At 41.7% G+C, this 24,620-nt stretch overlaps 2 protein-coding genes across 5 annotated transcripts; both read left to right on the plus strand.

The window, feature by feature from the left end:
* Positions 1-293: 293 nt before the first annotated feature.
* Positions 294-7,287, plus strand: etf1a (eukaryotic translation termination factor 1a). Of its 3 annotated transcripts, none has more exons than XM_054597265.1 (11): positions 294-458; positions 810-920; positions 2,383-2,558; positions 3,255-3,394; positions 3,512-3,650; positions 3,800-3,990; positions 4,392-4,521; positions 4,633-4,806; positions 4,911-4,975; positions 5,071-5,218; positions 6,549-7,287. In XM_054597265.1, exons 2-11 carry the CDS (start codon positions 835-837, stop codon positions 6,629-6,631), a joined length of 1,332 nt encoding a protein of 443 aa, XP_054453240.1. In that variant the 5' UTR covers positions 294-458; positions 810-834; the 3' UTR covers positions 6,632-7,287. The 3 variants fall into 3 exon arrangements, with proteins under 3 accessions (XP_054453240.1, XP_054453241.1, XP_054453242.1); XM_054597266.1 differs by having other exon boundaries at positions 294-454; XM_054597267.1 differs by lacking the exon at positions 294-458 and adding an exon at positions 509-695.
* Positions 7,288-8,780: 1,493 nt separating this feature from the next.
* fbxw11a (F-box and WD repeat domain containing 11a) lies at positions 8,781-24,252 on the plus strand. Of its 2 annotated transcripts, none has more exons than XM_054597208.1 (13): positions 8,781-8,934; positions 13,360-13,428; positions 13,995-14,214; positions 14,670-14,856; positions 15,028-15,118; positions 15,639-15,776; positions 18,444-18,562; positions 20,670-20,919; positions 21,191-21,309; positions 21,611-21,721; positions 21,902-21,980; positions 23,143-23,307; positions 23,463-24,252. In XM_054597208.1, exons 1-12 carry the CDS (start codon positions 8,896-8,898, stop codon positions 23,302-23,304), a joined length of 1,584 nt encoding a protein of 527 aa, XP_054453183.1. In that variant the 5' UTR covers positions 8,781-8,895; the 3' UTR covers positions 23,305-23,307; positions 23,463-24,252. The 2 variants fall into 2 exon arrangements, with proteins under 2 accessions (XP_054453183.1, XP_054453182.1); XM_054597207.1 differs by having other exon boundaries at positions 23,482-24,252.
* Positions 24,253-24,620: the final 368 nt, after the last annotated feature.

Genomic DNA, 24,620 nt, shown 5'->3' on the forward strand with positions numbered 1-24,620 from the left:
GTCGCTTTGGATAAAAGATCTGACTGATGTAATGTGATGTAAGTGCCCACATAATGAGTAAGCTGATGACGCACCATGACGTCTTCAGCTCAAAGTACAAACTCTAATGGAAGTAAAAAAAAATAAAAAATGATTTGCGTCAAACCCCACTAACTACATTTCCCATGAGCCTCAGCACCAGACGCACAGCCATCTTGTATGATGGTTTTTACCCTCCGTCCAATCGTTACTTCAGCTTTATGATTGACTTTCTAGCCGAGGGCTGTTATTGGTCTCCATGTGGTTTCCAGGAAGTGAACGCCACAATTCAAACCACCTCCCACATGTGAGCCCTGTCGTTAGCACCACGCGCAGCGTGTGGAGGAGAGAGACACCGGTCGGGAAGGCAACGTCACTCCTCGGACCACCGACTCGACGTAGCGCAGCGGAAGATAGCGGAGCGGCGTTGTCCGAGGCAGGTAGCGTACCTGGTCCTTATGGCAACGGCTAACACGTTCTAACGGCTGACAGTTGGTTTCCATGAGAACGGGGTCGTATTAGATAAGAACAGGGTGGGCGCTAGGGCCTGGCGGGAGAAGGCCTGCGTTCTCTCCGCGCTCTGTAGTGAGCGGTCCGCCCGGGTAGAGAGTCCTCCTCCCGGTCAGCCCAGCAGCCAGCACCGGTCAGCTGCCTGAACGGACACCGCGCCACTATAGGTCGGAGTGGTTCCCAGTCCAGCTGGTTAGGACGTGTTGCCAGCCCCAGTAGGGACAGCGACTACCGGCCCAGCTGCCAGACTGTGAACGCATATGTTTTGCTTTTCTCCTCAGGTGCTGAAGCGATTACAGCAGAAAGATGGCGGACGACCCCAGCGCGGCGGACAGGAACGTGGAGATCTGGAAAATCAAGAAGCTGATCAAAAGTTTGGAAGCTGCCCGCGGGTAAGAGACTGGTATTTATCTGTGAGCCAGTGCAGCCACCTATGGGGGGGGCAGCTGTGAGTGGGGTAAGGGTGTGAGTGTCGGCCGCCGCAGACAGCTGGAGACCGGACAATCGGGGGCCGAGTTTGGGAGTGGTTAGCTTAGCATGCTAACTTAGCTTGATGCTAACGTGCTAAGATGCTAACTCCGCCGCCGCCTTTGCTGCTGGCGCATTCAGGAGGCTGGAAAACGTGACTATGAGAGAGTGAATGTGTGGATTTGTTTGTGTCATTACTGACATTAAGGAGGGTTTTGTCGTCATGAAGCGTTTCTGTGCTGCAACGAGCCCCGCTAACAGACGTCATATCTGGAGAGAGGCCGCCATGGGTCTTTTAACTGGAAAGCACGTTGATGAGAGATGAAGGCCGGCTAGCTTACACTTGAACATGTCTCAATAGACTCTTTACACAACTTCACATGACGTCTGCCTGGTGTTTTGTTTTTTTCTTACACATTGATTATGTGGCAGAGCTTTTTTTTAAATCCACTAAATAGTCCAATATGTTGGGTGCCTCATGGCAGGCAGGCTGATCAGCGTTTCTCTGAAGCTTGTCTGGCTACAAAATGGGTCAGCTGTGAAGCATTCCTGACCGGTTGCTTGTCGACAGGGAACACTGTGGCCTTCTTGGATAATCAAACACGACATATAAATGTGGGTGTTGCTTCACTTGCCGGCAGCTTTGTCTGCGACAGCTTGTCGTCTAGTATTGCGCAGAATCTGCTGTCCTGAGCTCCACCATGTCACACACACACACACACACACACACACACACACACACACACACACACACACACACACACACACACACACACACACACAGTTGACCGTTTGCCCCACATTCATCCAGCTGCTGCTACCTGCCTCTCTCTCTCTCTCTCTGTCTGTGTGTGTGTGTGTGTGTGTGTGTGTGTGTGTGTGTGTGTGTGTGTGTGTGTGTGCAGTGTCAGCCTGTACTGGTAAGCTTTGTCTTTTGACTGGCAGTGAAAGGAGAGCGAGTGTGGAGTAGTGGGAGGATACAGTCCTGGGCTTCAAGGGCATATATTGGATACTGTGTAACTGAAAGCCCATCCTGTTTGTCCCTCAACCTTTCAGACCTTGTCAAGGTGATATTTTTGCAAAGGAAGGTTCTTTGTTTACATAATTTTGAGAGCAAGAGGCTACGCTATCTTAAATAAATAAATAAAACAAACAGATTAGTTCCAAAATAATAAAAATTCACAGGATCAGTGTTATCCATACTATCTATATCAGTGTCATTGTAACATAATATTCTTTCCATTGTTTTTGCTGTTAATCTCTCACTGGTGAAGCACTTGTGTTTATAGTCAGTTGTTAGACACTGCCTCCTGTACCACCTTGTGTGTATGTCTGCCTAAGTGTTAATGTGAGCACTAATCTTGTATCCTTGCTCTCTCTTTCTAGTAATGGCACCAGTATGATCTCACTGATCATCCCTCCCAAGGACCAGATATCTAGAGTGGCCAAGATGTTAGCTGATGAGTTTGGCACCGCTTCCAACATTAAGAGTCGAGTCAACCGGCTCTCTGTACTCGGGGCCATCACCTCTGTACAGCAAAGACTAAAACTCTACAACAAGGGTATGTGTTATAATAAAAGCCCAAATTAAAGCCTGCTGACTTCCATGATCTCCATGAGATTTTCTTTTTCAGTGGCACCTGGACAAAGTAAACTCCTGTCAGGACGTTAAAAAATTTCTTATTTTCTCAGAAAAGGCCGAATAAATAATCAGATCTAGTGTTTAACTGACATTTAGTCATATGTTTCTGATGCAAATATATAGTTTCAGTGGCTGTGACAAAAGCTGCTAAATAATCTTTACTAACAGAGGTTCAGATTAATACAAATGTAGAGGTTTTTAGGTACAGTGGTTCTAGACTTAACTGGAATTGTATAAATATAATCGTCCAATATCTTTATTATTTGATCATGTGTATATCTTATGTATTATGCACCTTCATGCAGCTTCTACCCACCTTGCTAAAGAAAGGGCAATGTTAATAGCATGAGATGTTGTGAGTATAGCATTGAAGTTTAAAATAGGTTGCTGTAAGCATGAGAGAAGGGTGTGCATTACCCAACGGTTTCAGTGCAGACATCACATAATAGAAAAAAAATCCAGGGAAAACACTTCGGACACAATGGAACACGTTTAGTGACAAATCTGAGAAATTTGATGATGCAGGCCTCCCCTCTAGAAACTCTACATTGTTAATTATTCTGTACGAAAAACTGATCTTTGTCTTATCTATTCTCTGAACTTTGTCTCCTTCCAGTGCCACCCAATGGTTTGGTTGTGTACTGTGGCACCATTGTGACAGAAGAAGGGAAGGAGAAGAAAGTCAATATCGACTTTGAGCCTTTTAAGCCAATTAACACCTCCCTGTACCTCTGCGACAACAAGTTCCACACTGAGGTGAGTTTTCGCTTGGTTTCTGTGTCTGCACACAGACTTATCTCTCAGTATCTATATTACACCTACTTTCTGTCACATTCTCACCATCCATTCTTTCCAAACTCTCCCCTAACACAGGCATTGACAGCCCTGCTCTCCGACGACAGTAAGTTTGGCTTTATTGTGATCGACGGTAGCGGGGCACTGTTTGGCACACTGCAAGGAAACACCAGGGAGGTGCTTCACAAGTTCACTGTGGACCTACCCAAGAAGCACGGTACTGACCCACAATACTCACAAAACACTGAACTTCTGCTATTTTCAATTACACAGCAGGGATCATTAGATAATACATTTTCCATTAGTCTGTAGTAGTTTGTGAAACATTCTAAAGATTGTGTCACTTATTCTGTGTCTTTCTTTCAGGCAGAGGAGGGCAGTCTGCTCTGCGTTTTGCTCGTCTTAGAATGGAGAAGAGACACAACTATGTGAGAAAGGTGGCCGAGACAGCGGTCCAGCTCTTCGTGTCCAACGACAAAGTTAATGTGGCAGGAATGGTCTTGGCTGGCTCTGCTGACTTCAAGACCGAGCTCAGCCAGTCGGACATGTTCGACCCAGTAAGTAAATCTTTGTATTCTTGGTAAATACAGTGTGGTTAACTGGAAATTACTCCTAGCAGTTTCTTCCAAATGCCAATAGGGCTTTAAAATTGTGTATATACTGTATACAGCCATACCATAATGAAGAGTATCTCCCTCAACTCCCTATCCTGCCACAGCTGTGGTTGGAACAAAAACTGCAGCATTATTTGTGGTTCTTGTCTGCATGTTTCTGTTCATAGCCTTTACTATATCTCCCATGTTAGGGACTTGGTAAAAAAAAAAAAACAAAAACCTATATTTAGCTGATGAGTTTGGGACAAACGTTATTGATTTCAAGTTTGCTTCTTATATCATGTTATGCCTGTGTCGATAACTTTATAGTGTTTTAACCTATGTGTGTGTTTGTTTTTCTACAGAGGTTACAGGCCAAGGTTTTAAAGCTGGTGGACATCTCCTACGGAGGAGAGAATGGTTTCAACCAGGCCATTGAGCTCTCGGCGGAGGTTCTCTCTAATGTCAAGTTCATCCAGGAGAAGAAGCTCATAGGTGAGTCCTCCCATTGACACATTGGAACAACAGTTTTTAGAAGTCTCCAGTCAGTTTATGAAAAGTTTCTGTTGTGTAAGAGATTTTCTTAACGGTTGTCCCTCACTACAGGACGGTACTTTGATGAGATCAGCCAGGACACGGGGAAGTACTGTTTTGGTGTGGAGGACACACTCAAAGCCCTGGAGATGGGAGCAGTGGAGATCCTCATAGTCTACGAAAACTTAGACACTATGCGTTACATTCTACGTGTACATGGGGCAGAGAGCAACGGATTAGAGAACGGTACACAAACCACACAAATATCACATCTACCATTGTTGAGAAGCAGGAATATATTGAAAAGACATGTTATGCTATGATTTTCATGTCTCTCCCTTGGTTTTCAGATGAGAAGACTTTGTACTTGACGCCAGAGCAGGAGAAAGACAAGTCTCACTTCACAGACAAGGAGGTGAGCACTTCAAAGATGGGACAGATCCCTGTGAATTAAGTTGAACCCTTTACCCATCATTCCAATGCGTACCTGACTCTTGATTTTGTTTCTAGACGGGGCAGGAACATGAGCTGATCGAGAGCATGCCACTGCTGGAGTGGTTTGCTAACAACTACAAGAAATTCGGAGCCACGCTGGAAATAGTCACAGACAAGAGCCAGGAAGGGTCCCAGTTCGTCAAGGGCTTTGGAGGCATTGGGGGTGAGCATACTGTTGTTTACAATGGGGTTTATGACAGTGGAATTGGAGATTTGTACAACATCCACTTAGGATGAATGGGGGATACGTGTAGTTCAGTTGGTTTATTTTTCTGTGATTTAGGGAGAAGATGTGCTTTCCGTTGTATCCTGGCATAGTGTAGGGAACAAGCCTTTCTATATTTGGCTACATAACCGTTTAAGCTGCTCTACCGGAGTTCATTTTAATGCTGAAATCAGCAACAATCAAGACATTGATAGCCAGGGCCATATGATGCAAGAATTTCACAGGTTAATAATAATAATTGGCTTCCATGAACTCAACACTATGACCTATACATAGTAAGTTATGGCTAGTACTGATGCCATTTCCACTTTTGAGAAAAATGAATAAATATGTATGCGTGTGTGTGTGTGTACATACATTAGTGGTTTAACGGATCATAAAACTCATGGTTCGGATCATATCCTGGATCAGTCACGGGTCGGGTCGCAGATCCGATCAGCACATAAGAAAAAAAAAAAGCAAATATAACTTTTCAAGATCCCTGATTAATTTTTTTTTTTTTAGGCTGATAATTGCTTATTATTGATGATCAATGTTGGCAGCTACAGATGCCTTTTGTTGTTTGATTTTACAGCTGGTCTTCTAGGCCCAAAAAAATATTTTGACCACTCTGAAGTCAGTGTAAACATCAAAAATTCTAATGTTATCCTTTTACTTTGTTAAAGTCATCCATAGTGTGTTGGTTTTTTTTTTTTATATATATACAAACACACAATTGAAATGCTAAGGAAATAAAATATTGTATTTTTTATATATTAAAACTAATTTTGTCATTAGTAGTTAAGGATGAGAGCTACATAGAGGTAATGTAAACCGCTCACAATTCCCACTCTAATTTCTATTTTTGTTGTGAAATCATCATGAAATCTTCAAACAACTGGATTTATTCAAGTTTTTTACCAACACTACATTTTGAAGAGCTGGTGGTGGTAAAGTCAAATGAGTTTGAGGCAGTACTTTTTCTTTTTTTAATGAATAAACAACGAATACATACTAGTTCCCTGTACATTTCTTCCTCAACCAAAAAATGAATTGTATTTTTTATTTTTATTTTTTATTCAGTAAGTTGTACTCAAAAAAAAAAAAAAAAGAGGATTTCAGGAATTCATGCTTTTTTTGGTTAAAAATGCTCCCCCCCCCCCCAAATAGCTAAAGGGGATTTACTTATCCTAATACATATTCTTCCTTTAATGCTGTTATGATCTTATCAAACATGACATAAGCTGGCCAGCCATCATATTACATTTGTCATGTTTGTGTTCCTCAGGTATCTTGCGGTACAGGGTGGATTTCCAGGGCATGGAGTACCAAGGAGAGGACGATGAGTTCTTTGATTTGGATGACTACTAGGTAGTCGGGGACTGATATTTGGAGAAAAAAAGAAAAAGCAAAGGAATGAATGAAGAAATGAGGAAAGAAAAATGCCACCTCTCTTGCAGCAAGTGAGAGGTGCAATCCTGTTGACCATATATGACAGACACACCTTCCAATTTAACCTGTTGCATACACAAACTTGCGCATACATTTCATCTGTACACACAACAAAATGCATCACACAGGCTGAAGAGGAGTGAGATTTTCTTTCATCCAGAGAGGGAGAAAAGCCCTTCCTGAATAAATCCCTGCCTTAGAGTGCTGGTTCCTTCCCCTAGTTGGATTGGACTCGACTCATTTTGTTCATTTTTTTCTCCTCCCCTCCATTTTGAATGAACACAACAGCAAGTTCCCAGATTCCTCTCTGCCCCTAACCCGGTCTGAAGATGAACTTTGGACTCACTTCTCATATATAGAAAATATATTTTCCTTTCTTGCCTCATCATGTCCCTACCCTCTCTCTCCTCCCATCAACGCTTTCTCTCTTATTTTTTTATTTTTTTTCGTTTTTGCATTTCATTTTTTTACTGGTAACTGCTGCTGTTGTATTTTATGAGAGTGGGGGATTTTTTTTACCTGGGTTTCTGTAGAGAAAGGGGGACAAAGTATTAAATTTGAACTGCTGAAAACCATTGCTACCTCCTCATCTGCTGTGGTCTCAATCTTGTGCCATGTCTGTCCTCTATCTGGGAAGGCATTTTCTTTTGCTTATCTGACTTTAAATGAATATTTTAATTGTCCTGCGTGAGTGATACATATACTTGACTGCATTTAGAGGATTATTTTGTCTAATTGTTTCAACGGGATCTACTTCCTTATGTTGTAATTTAATCTATTTTAAATTGCAGAAAGCAAAAGTATCGGATCTCTCGGTCTGACTTCATTTTCTTGGTATTGGTAAGTGAATACCTTGACATAAGGTGTTGTGATCTCTTTCAAATTACCCTCACATTTTCAAGTCATAGTCCCAATAACACAATTCCAGCTGTGACATGTTTGATTTATTTTCTAAATGAATCTCTGACACACCTATGATCAGAAATCCATTCAAAAGTGCATGTGTCAATGCATTCTTGTGGGTGCAATTTTAAATGTGATATGTTGGTCATGTAGAAAATTCAGTTTGCTTGCCTTTATTGGGTTAATAAGCTAAAATATGAGGGTGAGTTTTCATTCATAACTCTGGAAACATTGTGAAGACTTTACAACCCAAAGAATGGCCACCAAAAACTATTTCATTCTCTCCGGGAAAAAATGAGTCACATTGATTCACCAAACAAGCTGAAGAAGTAAACCTGTATTGAGGAGCTTGCATCGATGAGTTCTTAGGGTAGGCACTGATTGTTAAGGAAGGAAACAACACACCCTGCACATCACAGCCTTCAAACTTGCCCTGTGAAGATACTCCATCAGTGCTGAGACTGGGACTTGAATACTTCTAACAATAACACTCACTGGACCAGCCATGTTTCTTTAGCTTGAACTAAGAGGTAAAGGTTAATGGAAACTGAAGTTGTGCCTGGATTACTGAGCTTCTGGATTACTTTGTTGATTAATGTCCAAAATGAATCCCATGTTCACACAGTTTTACTCATCAAATATTTCCTGTTGGCTCTGTGTCCCGCTTTTTCCTAGAGGCCTTTGGTGTAACTATTACATAACTTTTATCCCAGTCTTTATTCACTCCTTTGTGGATTTACTGGCATGCAATTGCATGAAAATGAACCAAAACAACCCAAACCTCTATTCAAAATTGCATTCATCCATGTTATCACAAAGCTATAGGGAAACATAGCCTTGAATCCTTACAACTTGTAGTCATTCCCTGTAGTGACACTACATTAAACCGGCTAACATCCTGCAGCATCTCATCGCAAAGCTATGCGGATGATTGATTTTTGCCATAGTGTATTCCACTTCAGGATGGCAACAGCATCTTCATCCATTTGCCCTTTTGTTTGGGGGAGTCACCGGGGAAGCCTTGGTAGCACGGTGAGCCAATCAATAAAAAGCAAAGCCATCAAATCACTCCCCTTTTGACAAAATCTGTCCAATCAGCGCGTTTCTTCCATTGCATGGGCGGTTCCAGCTCTCCCCCCGTCCCCCCCCCACCCACCCCTCTGACACTGCCCCACCAAAGCTGTGTGGTTGAGCGAAGTGAATGACGTCTCTGCATTTGCGGGCCGCCGACGCAGGGCTGGGTTTCCATTTTCAGAGCGAGTTTCGGGGGGATCGTCAACATGGAGCCGGAGATGGAGGACAAAACGCTGGAGCTGATGGTAAGATCGTTTTCATTGCGGCATCCTGGACACCCACAGGGGTCGGATTCACTCTCTTATTCTCGGGGGGAGAAGCACCGAGGCTCGAGTCGACGGAAGGAATCGGGCTGAAGCGGCTTGTCGGGAGAGGTGGAGGAGAAAGGAGGAGGGGGGGGGCAGAAAACAGAGGGAGGGCCTGAAATGATAGATCCCTTTTTCTTTAACAAATACCCCTCTTATACCCTCACACAGCCTCCCCTCTCACGCCGCAGACACCGTGTGTGCCGCGGGTCCGCTGGTGAGCGAGGAGCGTCTGTAGCTCGGGCCGAACACAGCGGCGAGAGCTCACTGCGGTGACGCTGCGCCACTCGAGCTGGGCCCAGAGAGAGAGAGAGCTAGCTGGAGCTAGCCGAGGAGCTAACTCACGCTACACGGCGACGAGCCACCGTAAATCCACGGGCACCTCGTCGTGTGTAGTTTAATGTTTTAAGGCAGAATACGTGGTGACACTCGCGAGGAGCGGCCGAGTGTGTTTTAATAATAAAAGCAGAGATGTGCAGGAGGCAGCACGGCGCCGGGTCTCTTGTTTATATTTCCAAAGTGCGTAGAAGGAAGTGTGTACTGCTTTCATTCACATAACCAAACCACGATTAGCGAGCTAGCAGCTAGCTCCGCAGCTAGCAATGCTAACAATGCTAAGTGTGCTTGATATGCAAACACAGTCAGTCCAGCGGGGTGGGAGACGATCCTTTTGTACAAACAATACACGACCTGGCTTTGTTGTGTCGCTTTACTCGATGTGTTGGGAGATTTGGCCTCGTTTTCCTGTGAATTGATGGGCTGTCCTGGTGAGCTACCCCCGCTAGGGTAACGCTAGCTCAGTTATAGCAGACATTAACATTACAGGGGTCAAAGTGGGGCTCGAGGAAGACTTCAATTAAGAGAAGACACACGTGTGTGTTGTCAATTAACTCACAATGGTAGTCTGTGGCCCTCGTGCTCCATAGTTTATTTCACTATTGACATAGCAGGTTAGGCCTATAAAGTAACTTTAATATCTAGGAGTGTTTAGTAGATTATATTGACATGGATCAGATGTCTCGAGGAAGCACTTTGTGCCTATTTTTGTTAATGGGTCCTATCCACTATTAATACAGAGGCTGATAAACTCTGAATAACCATCGTTGAGAGGAACGAAATGCCAGTATGTATGGAGTCAAATTGGTAATAGAGACAGAAGACAAGACATATATGATATAATGTAATAGATGCGTTGCTTTCCAAATCTTCTATTGGTTGATTATCTTGTATTTTCTTCTAAAAGTTCAAATCAATTGTTAGAAAGACTGAAAACAGTAATGTGCCAAAGCGCTTAGTCTTTCACAGAATACGAAAAAGATTATTATTATTATTAGTGTTGATGTAATATATCTGACAAGATCACATATTGTATGTAGCCATAAACAGATGTAATGAGTTTATACATCATCTCTCTTTCTTCTCTCCCTGAAGAATGATTACACATATTAAACGAGGAAATGTACATTTGTCCAGGGTTTGGGGGGGGGTCATAATCTTCCAGGGCTACAAAACATTTTGAATTTTGTCTGGGTTGTGTCTGTGTATTTATTTTGATCAGTTTTTTTTTTTGTCCCAGTGTTATTCACTAACCACTCATGAGAGTGGGGATGGCAGAACAGTGGGTGGGGTTTCTGTCAAAACAAGAGTGACAATATTGACAATTACTCCCATTGCCCCTCCCTCTCCTCTACCTCCCCACCCAGTTCATGTCTAATAATGCTCCTGTGTGTATGTTTATCAGTCTGTATCTTGTGTGTGAAGGAGTGTGTGTTCCAGCGCTCACTGTGCCAATGTGTGTGTAGCTCTAATACTGGTTTTTCCCCCTTACTATCCCCCACCTCCTCCCCTCTTCTCTCCTCACCTTTTGATGGTTACACACCCACCTCCTCTCAATTTCAAACCAAACCTTATTTATTAATTTTCCCATTATTTTGATATTCCCAACACTTTCCTGCACTCCACATGTCATGTTCCTCACCAAACTCCTCACCACTTCCATTCATTGATCCATCCATCCATCCATTCACTCATCTCCTTTGGTTTCCTCCTCCCAACTTCCCTCATCAACCTCCCTCCTCTTTTCCTTTACTTCCCATCTCTGGTCTCTTGCTCTTCCCTTTCTCTTCCTCCCTCACCCTGTCCACTACGTTCTCCTCCTCCCTTCCTCCCTTCCTCTCTCTTTCACACAGTGCTCTGTGCCTCGCTCTCTCTGGCTGGGCTGCTCCTCGGTGGCTGAGAGTTTGTGTGCACTCAGGTGCCTGCAGAGCATCCCCTCCACCCGGGCTCACAACCAGGTTCTGCCTCTCTCCTCTTAATTCTGCTGCTCCTCCTCCTCTCCCTTCCCTTCCTCCCTTTGCCATCTCCTCATCCTTCACTTTTCTTTGCCCACTCCACATGACTCCTCATGCCACCTTGGTGCAAACAGCGCCCACTCACCCCCTCACCCTCCTACCTCCTCACCTTCCGTTGTCCTTTCCTCCCTGTTGGAAGCACACTGCTCTCAGGTTCTTCTCTGGTGTGTGTCCTAAAACTCTCTCTGCTTGGCACAGCATTTCTAGCTTCATAAACTGTAATTTAATTCCTTTATAATCATCTCAAATCACAGTTCTTGCACCTAAATTAGGACCCAGAATGCTTAAAAAGTCAAAAAACGTGATTTTTGTCATGAAATGACAAAACTTTTACAATCAGTTTGACAAGTAGACTTATTCCAAAGTAATCTACTGTGAGTAGTGGATGGACGCAGTGGTTACCAGAGAATAACCCCACAATGAGGAGTAGCATTTTCTCGCCTTCTACCTGGAGATGTGAGGGCCGAGGTGGGGGGTCTTCCTTCAAGCTCTGAGAAGCTACATGCTTGCTTGCCTGCCTGCCTGGCCAAACCTTGTCAGTCTGTTTTTTTATTTCTTCTTCTTTCTGTTCTTCTGCTCTGCATGATCATGAACACCAGCAAGCCCATTCTGGCTTCTTGTCCTGTCCGCTTTGGTCTTGGTGCTCAACCGTTTGTGTGGTTGTGTTGGGGCCAACCACTGATGTTGTCTTTTTGTTTTGCCCTCCACATGTAGCAGCATCACCAAGTTAAATGGATAACTACACTGAGCCAAACATGTAACATTGGTAATTTGGGTTTTACTTTAAAAAGAATAGCTGGATAAATAGTAATCCAGTTTTTAAGATGGGTCCCAGGTTCGGCCTGCCATTGGCAACCATTGGGTCTCTGGAGAAGCACTAACGGGCTAGTAAATAAACACACATGCCTCTATTCTAGCTTTTTAGCTGTTTTCAAAGATTATTATTACTTGGCTCAGCCATCACCTACACAGATATGCAATAGCCTTGATCCTCTCCCAGGTAAAAGGCCTTGTGCGTCCCATTACCCCAATGTATATGATCAACATATCTACGAAGAGGGAACATATATATTGTTTAGAACTTATGAGCGCACCTGCAAATAATAGCAATCATGTTTCCGTCCCTTTTTGTGTTTCATATAGAGAGATGTGCTCTTGTTGTGCTCTTCCTGCTCATTTCGGGAGAGGTTGTAGTGTATCCTTTGTCTTTGTACTTCAGGAATATGTTGGTTTGAAGAACGAGTGGCAATCATATTGGTTCATGGTGGTCTCCTGACGTCTTCAGTCACAACAAAAACCGTTACACAAGAAGGTCCCTAAGATCATAGCAGGACTCCTTGTAGGTTGATTTTGCTGCCTGACTGTCCATGACTCACAGAAGTGTATATGCTATAAAGAACCTGTTATTTGTAATTTATTTTTGAAGTTATTTTTATTATTATTATTTATTAAGAGCCAGGTGAAATTAACAGCACTCTTATTACTTTCAATAAGTGATATTTGCCATAACCCTGTTGTTATTATGACTTAAGTCTCTAGCTACTTTGTAATGCTCTTGTAAGGGACCGAAGTGATGCTAGAAATGGGTCAGATCCGGTTACCTCTCAGTTTTTTTTCTTTTTTCTATCTTGTGTACCGTATATGCTATAAGACCAGTATCTGATTTAAGTTTCATTACAGTCATGCCTGAGCTGCTGCCAGTGACATACCAAAGATGTTGCAGTTTCATTTCCTGTCCAGACTACTTAGCCCACATCACAGACAAGCAAGCGACTAGATTTCTTTTTTTTTTTTTTTTTTTTTTTTTTATTATACAGTGCTTAGTTTCTTTCACTCCATATGTGTGTGTATGCACGGTTGTTTGTGCGTGCACACCCTTCCTTGGCTGTGTTTGTGGCACTCTTGTGTCCAGCGCTGACCACACCGCTTCCCTGGCTCTTACAGTGCCTTTAACACAGATGCGAAGAGAATGAAACTAACCTGCACTTTGTCTTGTTTTGTCCTTTTTCTACAGAACACGTCAGGGATGGACTCACAGAACCTCGTGGACGATCTGTCGCCAAAGAAGAACACAGTTCTCAAGGTGTGTGTGTGTGTGTCTCCCGCTCAGCTTAGTTAAATTTACACCATTTCAAATGTTCAGGAATGGCACATAATGTATACATTTTTGACTTTTAAATCTCCTATCGAGGACAAAACGCCCATATAAAGGCGGATGATATTAAGTCAAAACTTTCACATGCTTCAAAATGAAAGAAAGTACAATTTTAACAATGTTAAATGTGATTTATTTTGATTCTAACAACTCATAAAGTATAATGTGATATCAGATTTTTTTATGGATATTCGGTTCCCTTCATGCCTCCAAGTATAAAATTTACACCGATGTTGATGACATTACCATTTATTTTAAGCGTTCTTCCTTATTCCCACACCCACAACACTGCAGACTTCTAGTGGTTTAATGAGCTTTAACCCTCAGCAATGAAAATCAATGTTTAGCTTAATCCATTCAGAAACGATAAGCCTCCTATTGATCCTCTTCACAGACTGTTCAAAGAATGGAAAAAAACTAATTGTGGTGATAATGTGTCTATTCTACTGTATTAACTAGATTCAAACTCATAGGGTATTTTTCAAAATTTACAGCTTAGTAATGGTCCTGTTGTGGGGTCCCGCAAGCGCCTGTCAGAGGGGAACTACGAGAAGGAGAAGGAACACTGCATCGCCCTGTTTGACCAGTGGTCGGAGGCCGACCAGGTGGAGTTTGTCGAGCGCCTGATCTCCCGTATGTGCCACTACCAGCACGGCCACATCAACTCCTACCTCAAACCCATGCTGCAGAGGGATTTTATCACTGCGCTGCCAGGTAAAAATATTGATATAAAAGCAACGTTTAGTAGCAAATGCTCCAGTGTGAGCTCCATCTTTCCTGGATGCAGTGTACAATTAGGCACTCATAAGACTAATTATTGTCATTTTTAACAGCTTTACTTTAAAAAAAGTGTTTTTTATTTACGTCCTTCTGCATGAGGACAATAATTACAGTTTAGAGTAAATACGACCTTCTAATGAACACAACAACACAAAGGATAACACTACAGGAAGTTTGCACTACAGATGACATTCCCTAAATTTTGTTGAATTTCTTAATTCGATCTTTTTTTTTTTTTTTTTTTTTTGGCAAATATTTCATTTAAATACCAATAAATATGGCTTACGTTTGAAAATAATGAACCCAAAGTTTCAGATAAACCCACCAGATGAAATACTATTACATTTGCAGCAAAATACTCGCTCAGCCTCTTTTCTTCCTCCCTTAAGCCCAAGGCTTGGATCACATAGCGGAGAACATCCTGTCTTTCCTGGATGCACGCTCGCTGTGCTCGGCAGAGCTGGTGTGTAAGGAGTGGCAGAGGGTCATCTCTGAGGGTATGTTGTGGAAGAAGCTCATCGAACGCATGGTCCGCACTGACCCGCTTTGGAAAGGCCTGTCTGAGAGACACCAGTGGTGAGAATAGACATAGACCCATTTACACATGCACGTACAGGCCTAGCAATCCTGTGGTATTTAATTTAGGATAAAGGAAAGGCAGATAAGTTTGGTCTTGAGTCTGTTGTAGATGAAAAAAATCCCAGTGTATACAAAGCAGTTGTCATTCTTGTAATTTTCTTTCCCTAGGGAGAAATATTTGTTCAAGAACCGCACGTCAGAAGTCCCACCCAACTCCTACTATCACTCCCTGTATCCCAAGATCATTCAAGACATAGAGGTAAGAGACAGAGCTTTCATTATTGCAGCAGATGTTATTTTCGTTTGTTAAAAATGTAATTTTGCTGGTTGCAGGGATAGTATGTAGTATTTATCAACTTTTTTTTCCTATGCCGATATGAAGCTGATTTTATCTGACTTGCTATCAGAGCTAAGTTTGTATAAAATGATATCTAGAATCTGCGCCCTACTGTGCACTTTGAAAAGGTTTCTGGTTGAACAACACATTTTAATCAGCACAAGTGACAAATACATTTTAAATCCTTTATTACAAACCAGTTTGCCTTCTATTTTCAATGGATATGACTACTATAATTTGTTTTTGGCGTCAAGGTAATTTTCTTGGTGCTAGTGAGTTTTTTTTATTCTAATCACAATAGTCTGATGACCACTATCGTGGTTAGATCACATTAGACATTTGCCTCCATCTTCTCTCCCTGCTCAACTACAGTGCTTCTCTTTCTCTCTAATGGTTGCCTTCTGTGTTTTGTCTTTTAATTGTTTCTCCCTCTTTTCTCCAGACTATTGAGGCAAATTGGCGATGTGGCAGACACAACTTGCAGAGGATTCAGTGTCGCTCAGAAAATAGTAAAGGGGTTTACTGTCTCCAGTACGACGACGACAAGATCATCAGTGGCCTTAGGGACAATTCCATCAAGGTGTGTATTGAACATCAAGGACAATCTGAGATCTGCTTGATTATGACTTTGCCCACTTTATTGCTATCTTTACCACTGTGCCTGGCCACACATTTGCTCTTTTTCTAAACTTTCTGTTCCAAAACTACCCCAGAGAACTTTATCGGGGACATGTTAGTAGGTACTCTGATTTACAAATTGACAAAATGTTGTTTTGTTTTTTTATTGTGAGGTATAATTTCCATCCGTCTAATTTGAAATCCTGCCTGTCATTGTCTGAGTGGACAGTATATAAACAGCTCATGGAAACAAAAACTTACTGCCTAGAATTAGAGCTTGTAACACACGTTCTGCAGAGCGGCAGGCAGGGTTTTCCACAAGGAGCAAAAGCCCAAATTTGGCAGTCTTTGACACATTCTAATGCACTATTCCATCGTATACACTGATCCTAATTAGTGCATATTTGAATGCATTTGCCACCTGATTATTACGTTGTAAATTATTGTTAAGGAGAGTAATGCCAAAAGGAGCTATTCATATTTTAAACCAGCCCTATTCAGGACTGTAATGAAGAATTATTAGACAATATTTATAATTTGTGTATTGACACGTTCCCTCTAAGGTTTATCAAAACAAGCTACAATGAAGGTTAATATTTTGTTTTAGTAGAAACATAAATGCACTACTATTCAACGGAAATTAAAAACGATAAATAAATTGATTGATTTAATAAACGCGCATAAAGAATAATGAAGATGTTCCATGTCTGTGCAATCAATGCAAATCACAGGGCTTGTGTCCATATAGTGTCTCTTTTCTGGCAGAAATCACTTGGTCCCATCGTTAATAGCTCTTAGCGCTTTATGTTTTTTGACAACAATATCTTGACGACATATCACCACTCTAACCACAGTTCTATGATAGACCAGCATCTTCCCTTTGCTTTTTTTATCTATTTGGGCTACTATTGTTTTGTTTTTCACCATGAGCACCATTCTGAGGATGTTTTGTTTCTTCATGCTTTGTATGGATGAGCTTGTCAATGCTTAATCTGGCAGCCGTAAAGTTAGAGCAAGGAGGACAACTGTCAGAGAAGAGGTGTATAGGGTTAAAAACACAACACCCACCAGCAACATTCAGTGTACACCTGGAATATCTGCTCCCACAAATGGGCTCTTTGTTTTTTATTATGATAATGTCTGGCTGAAATATAAAGCTCAGGACAGACAAACACGGCCTAAACAAAATCTTCATTTTCTACAGTGACTTCACCAGATCGGCCGCATACATTTTCTCCTCATTGAGAAAAAAAAAAAATACTGTGCTGAGCAAGTGCACGCACACACATTCATATGGAGCATGTGGGGCTGGGAAGGCGATACAGACAGATTGATCATGCTTGCTTACATGTTATTGCTTCATTGGCCATTACATTGCATCTTTCCACACTTACAAAATACAAATTATCAGCAAGTCAACCTTTTTTAAGGGCACAGTAGTCTCAACCTCAGCTTTTATCGACATTGTCGCCAGATTTCATAGTTTGTCAAAAAATGTAGCACAGTTAAAACACAACTAGATTAAACTCTGTAAGCGGTAACTGCAAAGCTCATTAATTATTGATTTTAACTAATATTTATTTTGTACATTTTTTTGTATTTGATGACCGTGATTCATAGTTTGGTCCAATCCACTTTAGAAAGCCAGGTCTGTGTATGAACACAAGATTTTTTTTTTCAGTGCACACACAGAACGGACAGCTAGCGGACCATGAGGAGGTATTTGCTGATTTTGACAAAAGCGTATTGGATCGGAATCACAGGCCTTGCCTTTAAAGATGCCTTAAGCCCATGTCTTATTATAATAAATAAAAAAATGACGAGTCATTATAGATTATGATGGAATTTGTACAACCCTGACCCTAAACATAATGGACAAAAAGAAACCACTGCACTTAAACATCAATATATACATGGGACTTTAACATGGTTCAGATATTTTTTAAATGTCTTTTTTTCCTTCTACTTATGAGGCTGTGAAAACATGTCATGTATCAGTCTGCTCTACTCTCCCAAACTGACATGTAGAAGAAATGAACATTGATCCCATTCAGGCGTTTAAGCACCAGCTGTTGAGAGATACAAAAGTGCTGGTTGTGAAGTAGACATGCATGCTGAGTGTGGGTTTTTTTTCTCCCCCCTGCATACCTGGGTTAGTGTATTTATGAATCTAATCTTTTCCTCTGGCTCAGTATGGCTTACCATCTTATTGTCTATGGTGCTGAGCCTAACCAGCAGACAATGAGACGGAACACAAGTGAATTAAAGGATAAAAGGCCTCAGTTGTGTGTTCCACTTATCTGTCTGGCATGGCAGAAGAAGAGGAGGAGGAGAAGATGATGAAGAGGAAGGGTGGATGGAGGGAGGAGGAGCGGATTTGTCTTCTTTTTGTTCTGGAGGAGGCTGACGCACACCCAGGGGCAAGCTGAATGGCTCTGAGTGTACACACTCAGCAGTGGGGAAATGGGGCGTGAACACGACTGTGAGAATGAGCCATTCTTAGCATGACCCAAATCTGCAACCTTTTCACAACCACTAATTTTTCCTCTTTTTCTGTCTCCTCCTTTATCTCTCTCTGCCTCATTCATCTTTCTCCCTTCTCTTCCTACTCCTTCCTTCCTCCTGATAGATCTGGGATAAGCAGTCTCTGGAGTGTCTCAAGATACTGACCGGTCACACAGGATCAGTGTTGTGTCTTCAGTATGATGAGAGGGTCATCGTCACCGGGTCCTCTGACTCCACTGTCAGGTACAGAACACATATAGTTCCAGAGGGAACACACTGTATATTGCAATAGGACCAGCAAATAGTGTTGGCAAGATGTTAAAATGTTCAAATTGCTGTAGTAGCACTGTTACTCAGTTATTTATCCATAGTTTCTAACATATTTTCTGTTTGAGATGTTGTTTATATACAAAAGTGTACAAAAGCGGAATGGTTTATTTTAAAAACCGATCATGAAACAAATGTGTTTCTGCAGCACAGGTTCTCTAACTGAAAGGAATGCTTCAAAGTGGAGATTAAACTCTTTAAACTGATTTTCTGCATTCATATACATCATATGTTGTCTCTCAACTCTAATTGCACTGAAACAGTTATCTGCACAGAAGAGGAAGCCAACACAAATATTGGCCGTACCCCCTGAGGCTAAAATATCAGACCGATGGCAGATGGGCTCCAAGATAGCAAAAGGATACAGAATAACAACATAATAATTCACATCTATACCAATGATAAATAAATGGCTTACTTAACCTTTTTACAAAGAAGTCATTTTCTACATTTTGCACATTGAGAGCAAAATGAAAAAGACTAGATCTATAAAGAACTTTGTGCTCTTGTAAACCAGTTGAACCTATGAAAGCCCTATGAACTGACCATACATCTGTTATTGTAGAAAAGTGGGCGAGAATAAGTATTTTCGCCCCAGTAAGACAAACATTGAATCCAGGGTTTTTAACATAAGCCCATCATTCTGGATTGTCTGTAGCGGGACCATGTCCCTCATAGTTGGATTGCTACTTCGTGATGATGAAGTTGCCGTTATTGAGCAGTAAGCCTTACTGACTAAACTAAACCAAGTCAAAACACAGAGAAATGGATTTCCAGCCCTTCAAGTCCCTCAAAGTAGCTTTACTGCTTGATTTGTCGTGTCAATCTGATTGAGATTTAAACTGGATGTTGTTACGTCTTTAGATGGAAAGTGAAAAGCAAGTAAAGCAGCCCGTGGGACAGATTGTATAGCTCTGGGTAGCCCTGCACTCAAATGATCTTGATCTAATAAACTTCTCCATATATTAACTGTACACTGATAGTCATTGGCTATTAGGCCTGATGTAATTGGCTGTTCTCTGTCACATGACGTGTGGTGCACACATCACTGTTGTGTTATTTCAATTGATTACAGAATAGGCACTTGACAGAAATATGTACTTTTAGAAGCTATAATTGATTTATAATTTAATTTTATAACCTTGGTTGTTATAGTTGCAATGCTCAAATGAGGGCGCTATTGCTGTAGAATTATTATCTATCATTTCAAATACTATATCTGCTTATAGTCCATTTTAAACACAGTCATGAGCTAAACACCTGCTGCTGCCCCCAGTTTACGATTTTATCACACCCAACCTACAGCTGCTGCTAACAGTCAGGCAAGAAATATATAAATGATGTTTATTATTTCATAATGAGTTAGATTTACTATCATTACCAGAGAGTGGGATATGTGATATTGGATATGTTGATGCTTGATTTGCTACTGCACACAGAAGCTCAACATTAGTTATCTTATTACTTCCCACTTCAGCTGTACATGTTGGGTGGTATCCAAGGAAAATGTGACTTCACTTCCTTAGCAACAGCTTGACAGGCATTTTGTTTGTAGGTTCTCTTGTCTGCTTTTCCGGTGTGTTCTGCACACATGCACATGCAGTTTAGACTGTTTGTGTGAACTCTTGAGTTACTCTCCATTGTTAAACTAATAAACATTATTCTCTCTCCTGTCTCCATTGTTTTTCTTTTTCCTTTCCCATTACATTTATTTTCCACTCTCCATCTTCAACCTTCTTTCCTTTTTATATTGACCACTCTTCCTTCTGTCCTCTTTTAATTTTTCTTTCCTACTTGCCCCTTACTCCTATCATTTTCCACTTTTCTCTCCCCTTTGTCATTTTTTCCCTCTTTGTCTCACACCCTTTCCTTCTCATTCCACATTCCCATATTTTCTTCCTGCCTTTCTTTTACTCTCTCTTTCAACTTTGCCCCATCATTCCGCCACCATGTCAATTCTCCCTACTTCTGTTTCCTCTTCCTCTTCCTCCATCCTTCTCCTTCTAACCCTCATCCTCTGTAGGGTGTGGGAGGTGACTACAGGTGAGGTACTGAACACACTGATCCACCACAACGAGGCAGTTCTTCACTTACGCTTCGCCAACGGACTGATGGTCACCTGCTCCAAGGACCGCTCAATTGCTGTCTGGGACATGGCCTCTCCTACTGACATCAGCCTACGTCGCGTCCTTGTGGGACACCGGGCTGCTGTCAATGTGGTCGATTTTGATGACAAATACATTGTGTCCGCCTCAGGGGACCGTACCATAAAGGTAACAAGAGATGAGGAGGTGGTTTCTAGAGAAACATTTTTTTCTGATAGTTGCTGTTTTTTATTCCCACAGTTTTTTTTTTTTATGATAAACCTTTTAATTTACAATTTAATCCGTTTTTAGCTTAAATACTTTCAAAATAGTCAAATCTAACTTGTTCTATAGTGTCAAACCCGACCAGTGGTTTCAAAGCGGTTGTTTACTAAACAGTACTCATCTGAATGAATCTAGTCCATTGTTTCACAAAGCCCTCTATGTTGCCCCTTTTTAGGTATGGAGCACCAGCACCTGTGAGTTTGTGCGCACACTAAATGGTCATAAGAGGGGCATTGCCTGTCTACAGTACAGAGATCGACTGGTGGTCAGCGGCTCATCTGACAACACAATCCGGTACGTGTGTGAGATTAAAGATGTATTTGGTTTATATATTGTGTCGTATTTATATTTGAAATGTGCATTGTTAATATGACTTCCAAGCAAAACTGTTAAGTGACAATGATCTAAATGTATTAAGATTATTGACAGTTTATTTGTCATGCAAACAAAGACTAGTCGGTCAAAAACAATTTCTATGATGAAATTGAATTAAGCAAAAAACAACCCTCTATTCAAGTGTAATTGTTTCAAATAATATTACAGTGAAGGGACAGTTTGTTGCCCCATGTGTCAACTAAAGCGTCTCTTTCTTTAGGTTATGGGACATAGAGTGTGGGGCATGTTTGCGAGTGCTGGAAGGTCACGAGGAGCTGGTGCGTTGCATTCGCTTTGACAACAAAAGGATTGTCAGCGGGGCCTACGACGGGTCAGTTTTACACACACACACACACACACACACACACACACACACACACACACACACACACACACACACACACACACACACACACACACACACACACACACACACACACACACACAGAGCTTTGTACGCAGAGACACATTTTGTTTCTCATGTTTTGTTGTCTCATTTTTCCCTCTGCAGCAAGATCAAGGTGTGGGACCTGCAGGCAGCCCTGGACCCAAGAGCCCCCGCCAGCACATTATGTCTGCGCACTCTAGTGGTGAGTACCTTATGATTTAGCCTGTGTTAACATGGCTGCCTGACAGAGATCATGCACAAGTATCTTAAACTGCATCTCCTTAAGGGCTGCCGCAGTCGGTCTGTGTAATTGATGACTGAAAATGCGTCAACAATTATATTTAAAAAATGTTGTCCTTGTCCCTCTTAAATACACAACCATAAAGCACCTTAGAAATTCTATTGAAGAAGTGTTTGAAGGGGGAAAAAAATAACAATAGGCTCTGTGTCACTGCAGTGTAGCTATTATTATTTTATTATATTATTTTGGGGCTTTATAGCAAAAGCGGGTCACTACAAATGCCCACACATTCAGTTTTTTATATCCAAATAAAAGTCCATTTCATTTCCAGGTTGTTATGCAACAGTATTAGGAAAAATTGAATTTCTAAAAAGTAATAACATAGTGTGCTATAAGAAATCATAAAAGTCACAGTCAAGTTAGTCATAGTATAAGTCATAGTTGTAAAAAAGTCATCAAGTATGTCTTAAAAAAATGCTTAGAAATTCATTGTATAGTATATCATAAAAAGTCAAAGTGAAGTATGTCATAGAGTAGAATTACAAAAAAGTCATAGCATACTTTGCCTTCATTTATTCTTTTAAAGTCAGAGTAAAGTTCTTTATTAAAAGTCCTGCATTAAACTTCCATCACCACGCATTTAATGTCTAGTGTTTGTTGAAACCGTTGAATGAGTTGTGAATTTGTTTATTATTAATTGTCTTGTTGTTTAATTATAATGCATTAAACAGAGATAATATTCCAATATTTTGTTTACCCCAATTAATCTAAACGGCGTAGACACCATATTCAAAACGCATCTATAAACTGCATCGGAGGTTGGATGCAGCGTGGTTTCAGAATGTCGTTTCATATCAATCTGCAGGTGAAGTCCAGCATTTCATAACCTTAAAGACATTATTTGAAATGTCTCGGATGTGGTTGTTCTGTTCTAAAAAGCAATGAGCAGTTATGTTCTATTATCAAATCCATAAATCTCATATTCACTTGTACTGTGGTAGGTCAGCCTGCGACCAATGTGTTTCATCGGTGGCATGATTAACCTCATGTCAACATGTTTTTTTGAGTCAATGGTCTGCCTGTATGCATAGTATGTTAACATAATGTCCTAATGTGTTTTCAGGAGCACTCTGGCCGCGTCTTTCGTCTCCAGTTTGATGAGTTTCAGATCATCAGCAGTTCTCACGACGACACCATTCTGATCTGGGACTTCCTGAACGTCTCGACCAATGGCCAGTCAGAGGGACGGTCTCCCTCTCGCACCTACACTTACATTTCTAGATAGCAGGTACGAAGACCACACTCATTCACACTTAGCTGATTAAACCCGTCTTTAAAATACGTTCTGCATCACACATGCGGTTGTGTATGTGTTGCCTAGTTAGAGAATCATATTCAGCCAGTATGTTGACGCCCGCTGAGCATACCCTGGTGTGATTGCAGACACTCTACTATCCCCCAGGTGGCGCCATCAACCGCACCCTTTCTAGGAGGAGCCCAGGGCTGATTGGCTGATGGGTGCGTCCGTCATGGAAAAGAGCCCATCTCTTCTCCTTCCTCCTCGTCATCTCTCTGTCCACTTCCCACCCTGCCCCAGCCACATCCACCATCCTGCCTGTTCTGACAGACCCTTGAGCTTGTGCCCATTGCCTGCCAGTACTGTGACATGCACACACACACCGGTCAACACCGATGAGGATTCCCTTCTACAGAACCAACTCAACTCTCCAAAGAAGTTCACCTTGTACTACTAATTTATGTTTTGTAAAGTACACTAATGACAGTATTAACTTAGACCTTATATAAGTCACAAGCTCCATTTGTGTGCCCTTGATACAAACTAAAAGCAGCTTTTTCTCCATATATATAAATATATATGTGTGTGTGTGTGTGTGTGTGTCTGTATGTGTGTGTATATATGTGTGTGTATGTATATATATACACTCACACACACGCTTGCGCACACGCACACACACACACACACACACACACACACACACACACACACACACACATAGACACACAGACACACATACAGTGGCACAGTTGGACAGAGGATGACCGGAGCTGTGATGCGGGAGACAGAGACTCTTTACTCAGCTCTAGGAAAGGAGGGAAGGATGGGAGATGGAGGGAGTGAACAAGGGAGAAATGTGTAGGGATGACTTCCCTGCTCCCTCTCACTCCCTCACACTCCTCCCTGTCTCTCCCCCACCCCACCCCACCCCGCCCCACCCCCCAAGCCCTAACCCCCAGAGATGCACACTCGCTTGGAGTATGGGGGCACACACACACTCAAGTTTGTGTGAGTGTGTGTGTTTGTGTATGTGGACTTGTGAAACGGCAGAACGAGCAGAAGCGTCAAACAGACAGACATGCATGTGAGGTTGCCTTGGATACAGCATCCTGGTAGACCTCTGCTTTTTTTTCTCTTTAACTCTTACTTTCTTACTGTTTTTTATTACTGTTATTTTCTCATTTTATTTGCGTATTTTGGTTCTTAGTACAAAATCATACTAAGCGTAGTCCTCTTTCTATTTCCCCCTCTCTCTCTCTCTTACTGCCTTTTCCTCATTCTTTCTTCTAACTTCGACCCATGTT

This window comes from Anoplopoma fimbria, chromosome 4 (assembly GCF_027596085.1).
Source record: "Anoplopoma fimbria isolate UVic2021 breed Golden Eagle Sablefish chromosome 4, Afim_UVic_2022, whole genome shotgun sequence".
In the NCBI taxonomy this organism is placed as follows: domain Eukaryota; kingdom Metazoa; phylum Chordata; class Actinopteri; order Perciformes; family Anoplopomatidae; genus Anoplopoma; species Anoplopoma fimbria.

Excerpts from the sequence above, each read along its gene's own strand:
- etf1a (XM_054597265.1), top strand. The coding sequence starts at position 835 with ATGGCGGACGACCCCAGCGCGGCGGACAGGAACGTGGAGATCTGGAAA. Across the intron at positions 921-2,382 it reads AGTTTGGAAGCTGCCCGCGG|TAATGGCACCAGTATGATCT; the intron begins GTAAGAGACTGG and ends CTCTCTTTCTAG. Across the intron at positions 3,991-4,391 it reads AGTCGGACATGTTCGACCCA|AGGTTACAGGCCAAGGTTTT; the intron begins GTAAGTAAATCT and ends GTTTTTCTACAG.
- fbxw11a (XM_054597208.1), top strand. The coding sequence starts at position 8,896 with ATGGAGCCGGAGATGGAGGACAAAACGCTGGAGCTGATG. Across the intron at positions 14,215-14,669 it reads TTTTATCACTGCGCTGCCAG|CCCAAGGCTTGGATCACATA; the intron begins GTAAAAATATTG and ends TCCTCCCTTAAG. Across the intron at positions 18,563-20,669 it reads TCCTCTGACTCCACTGTCAG|GGTGTGGGAGGTGACTACAG; the intron begins GTACAGAACACA and ends CATCCTCTGTAG.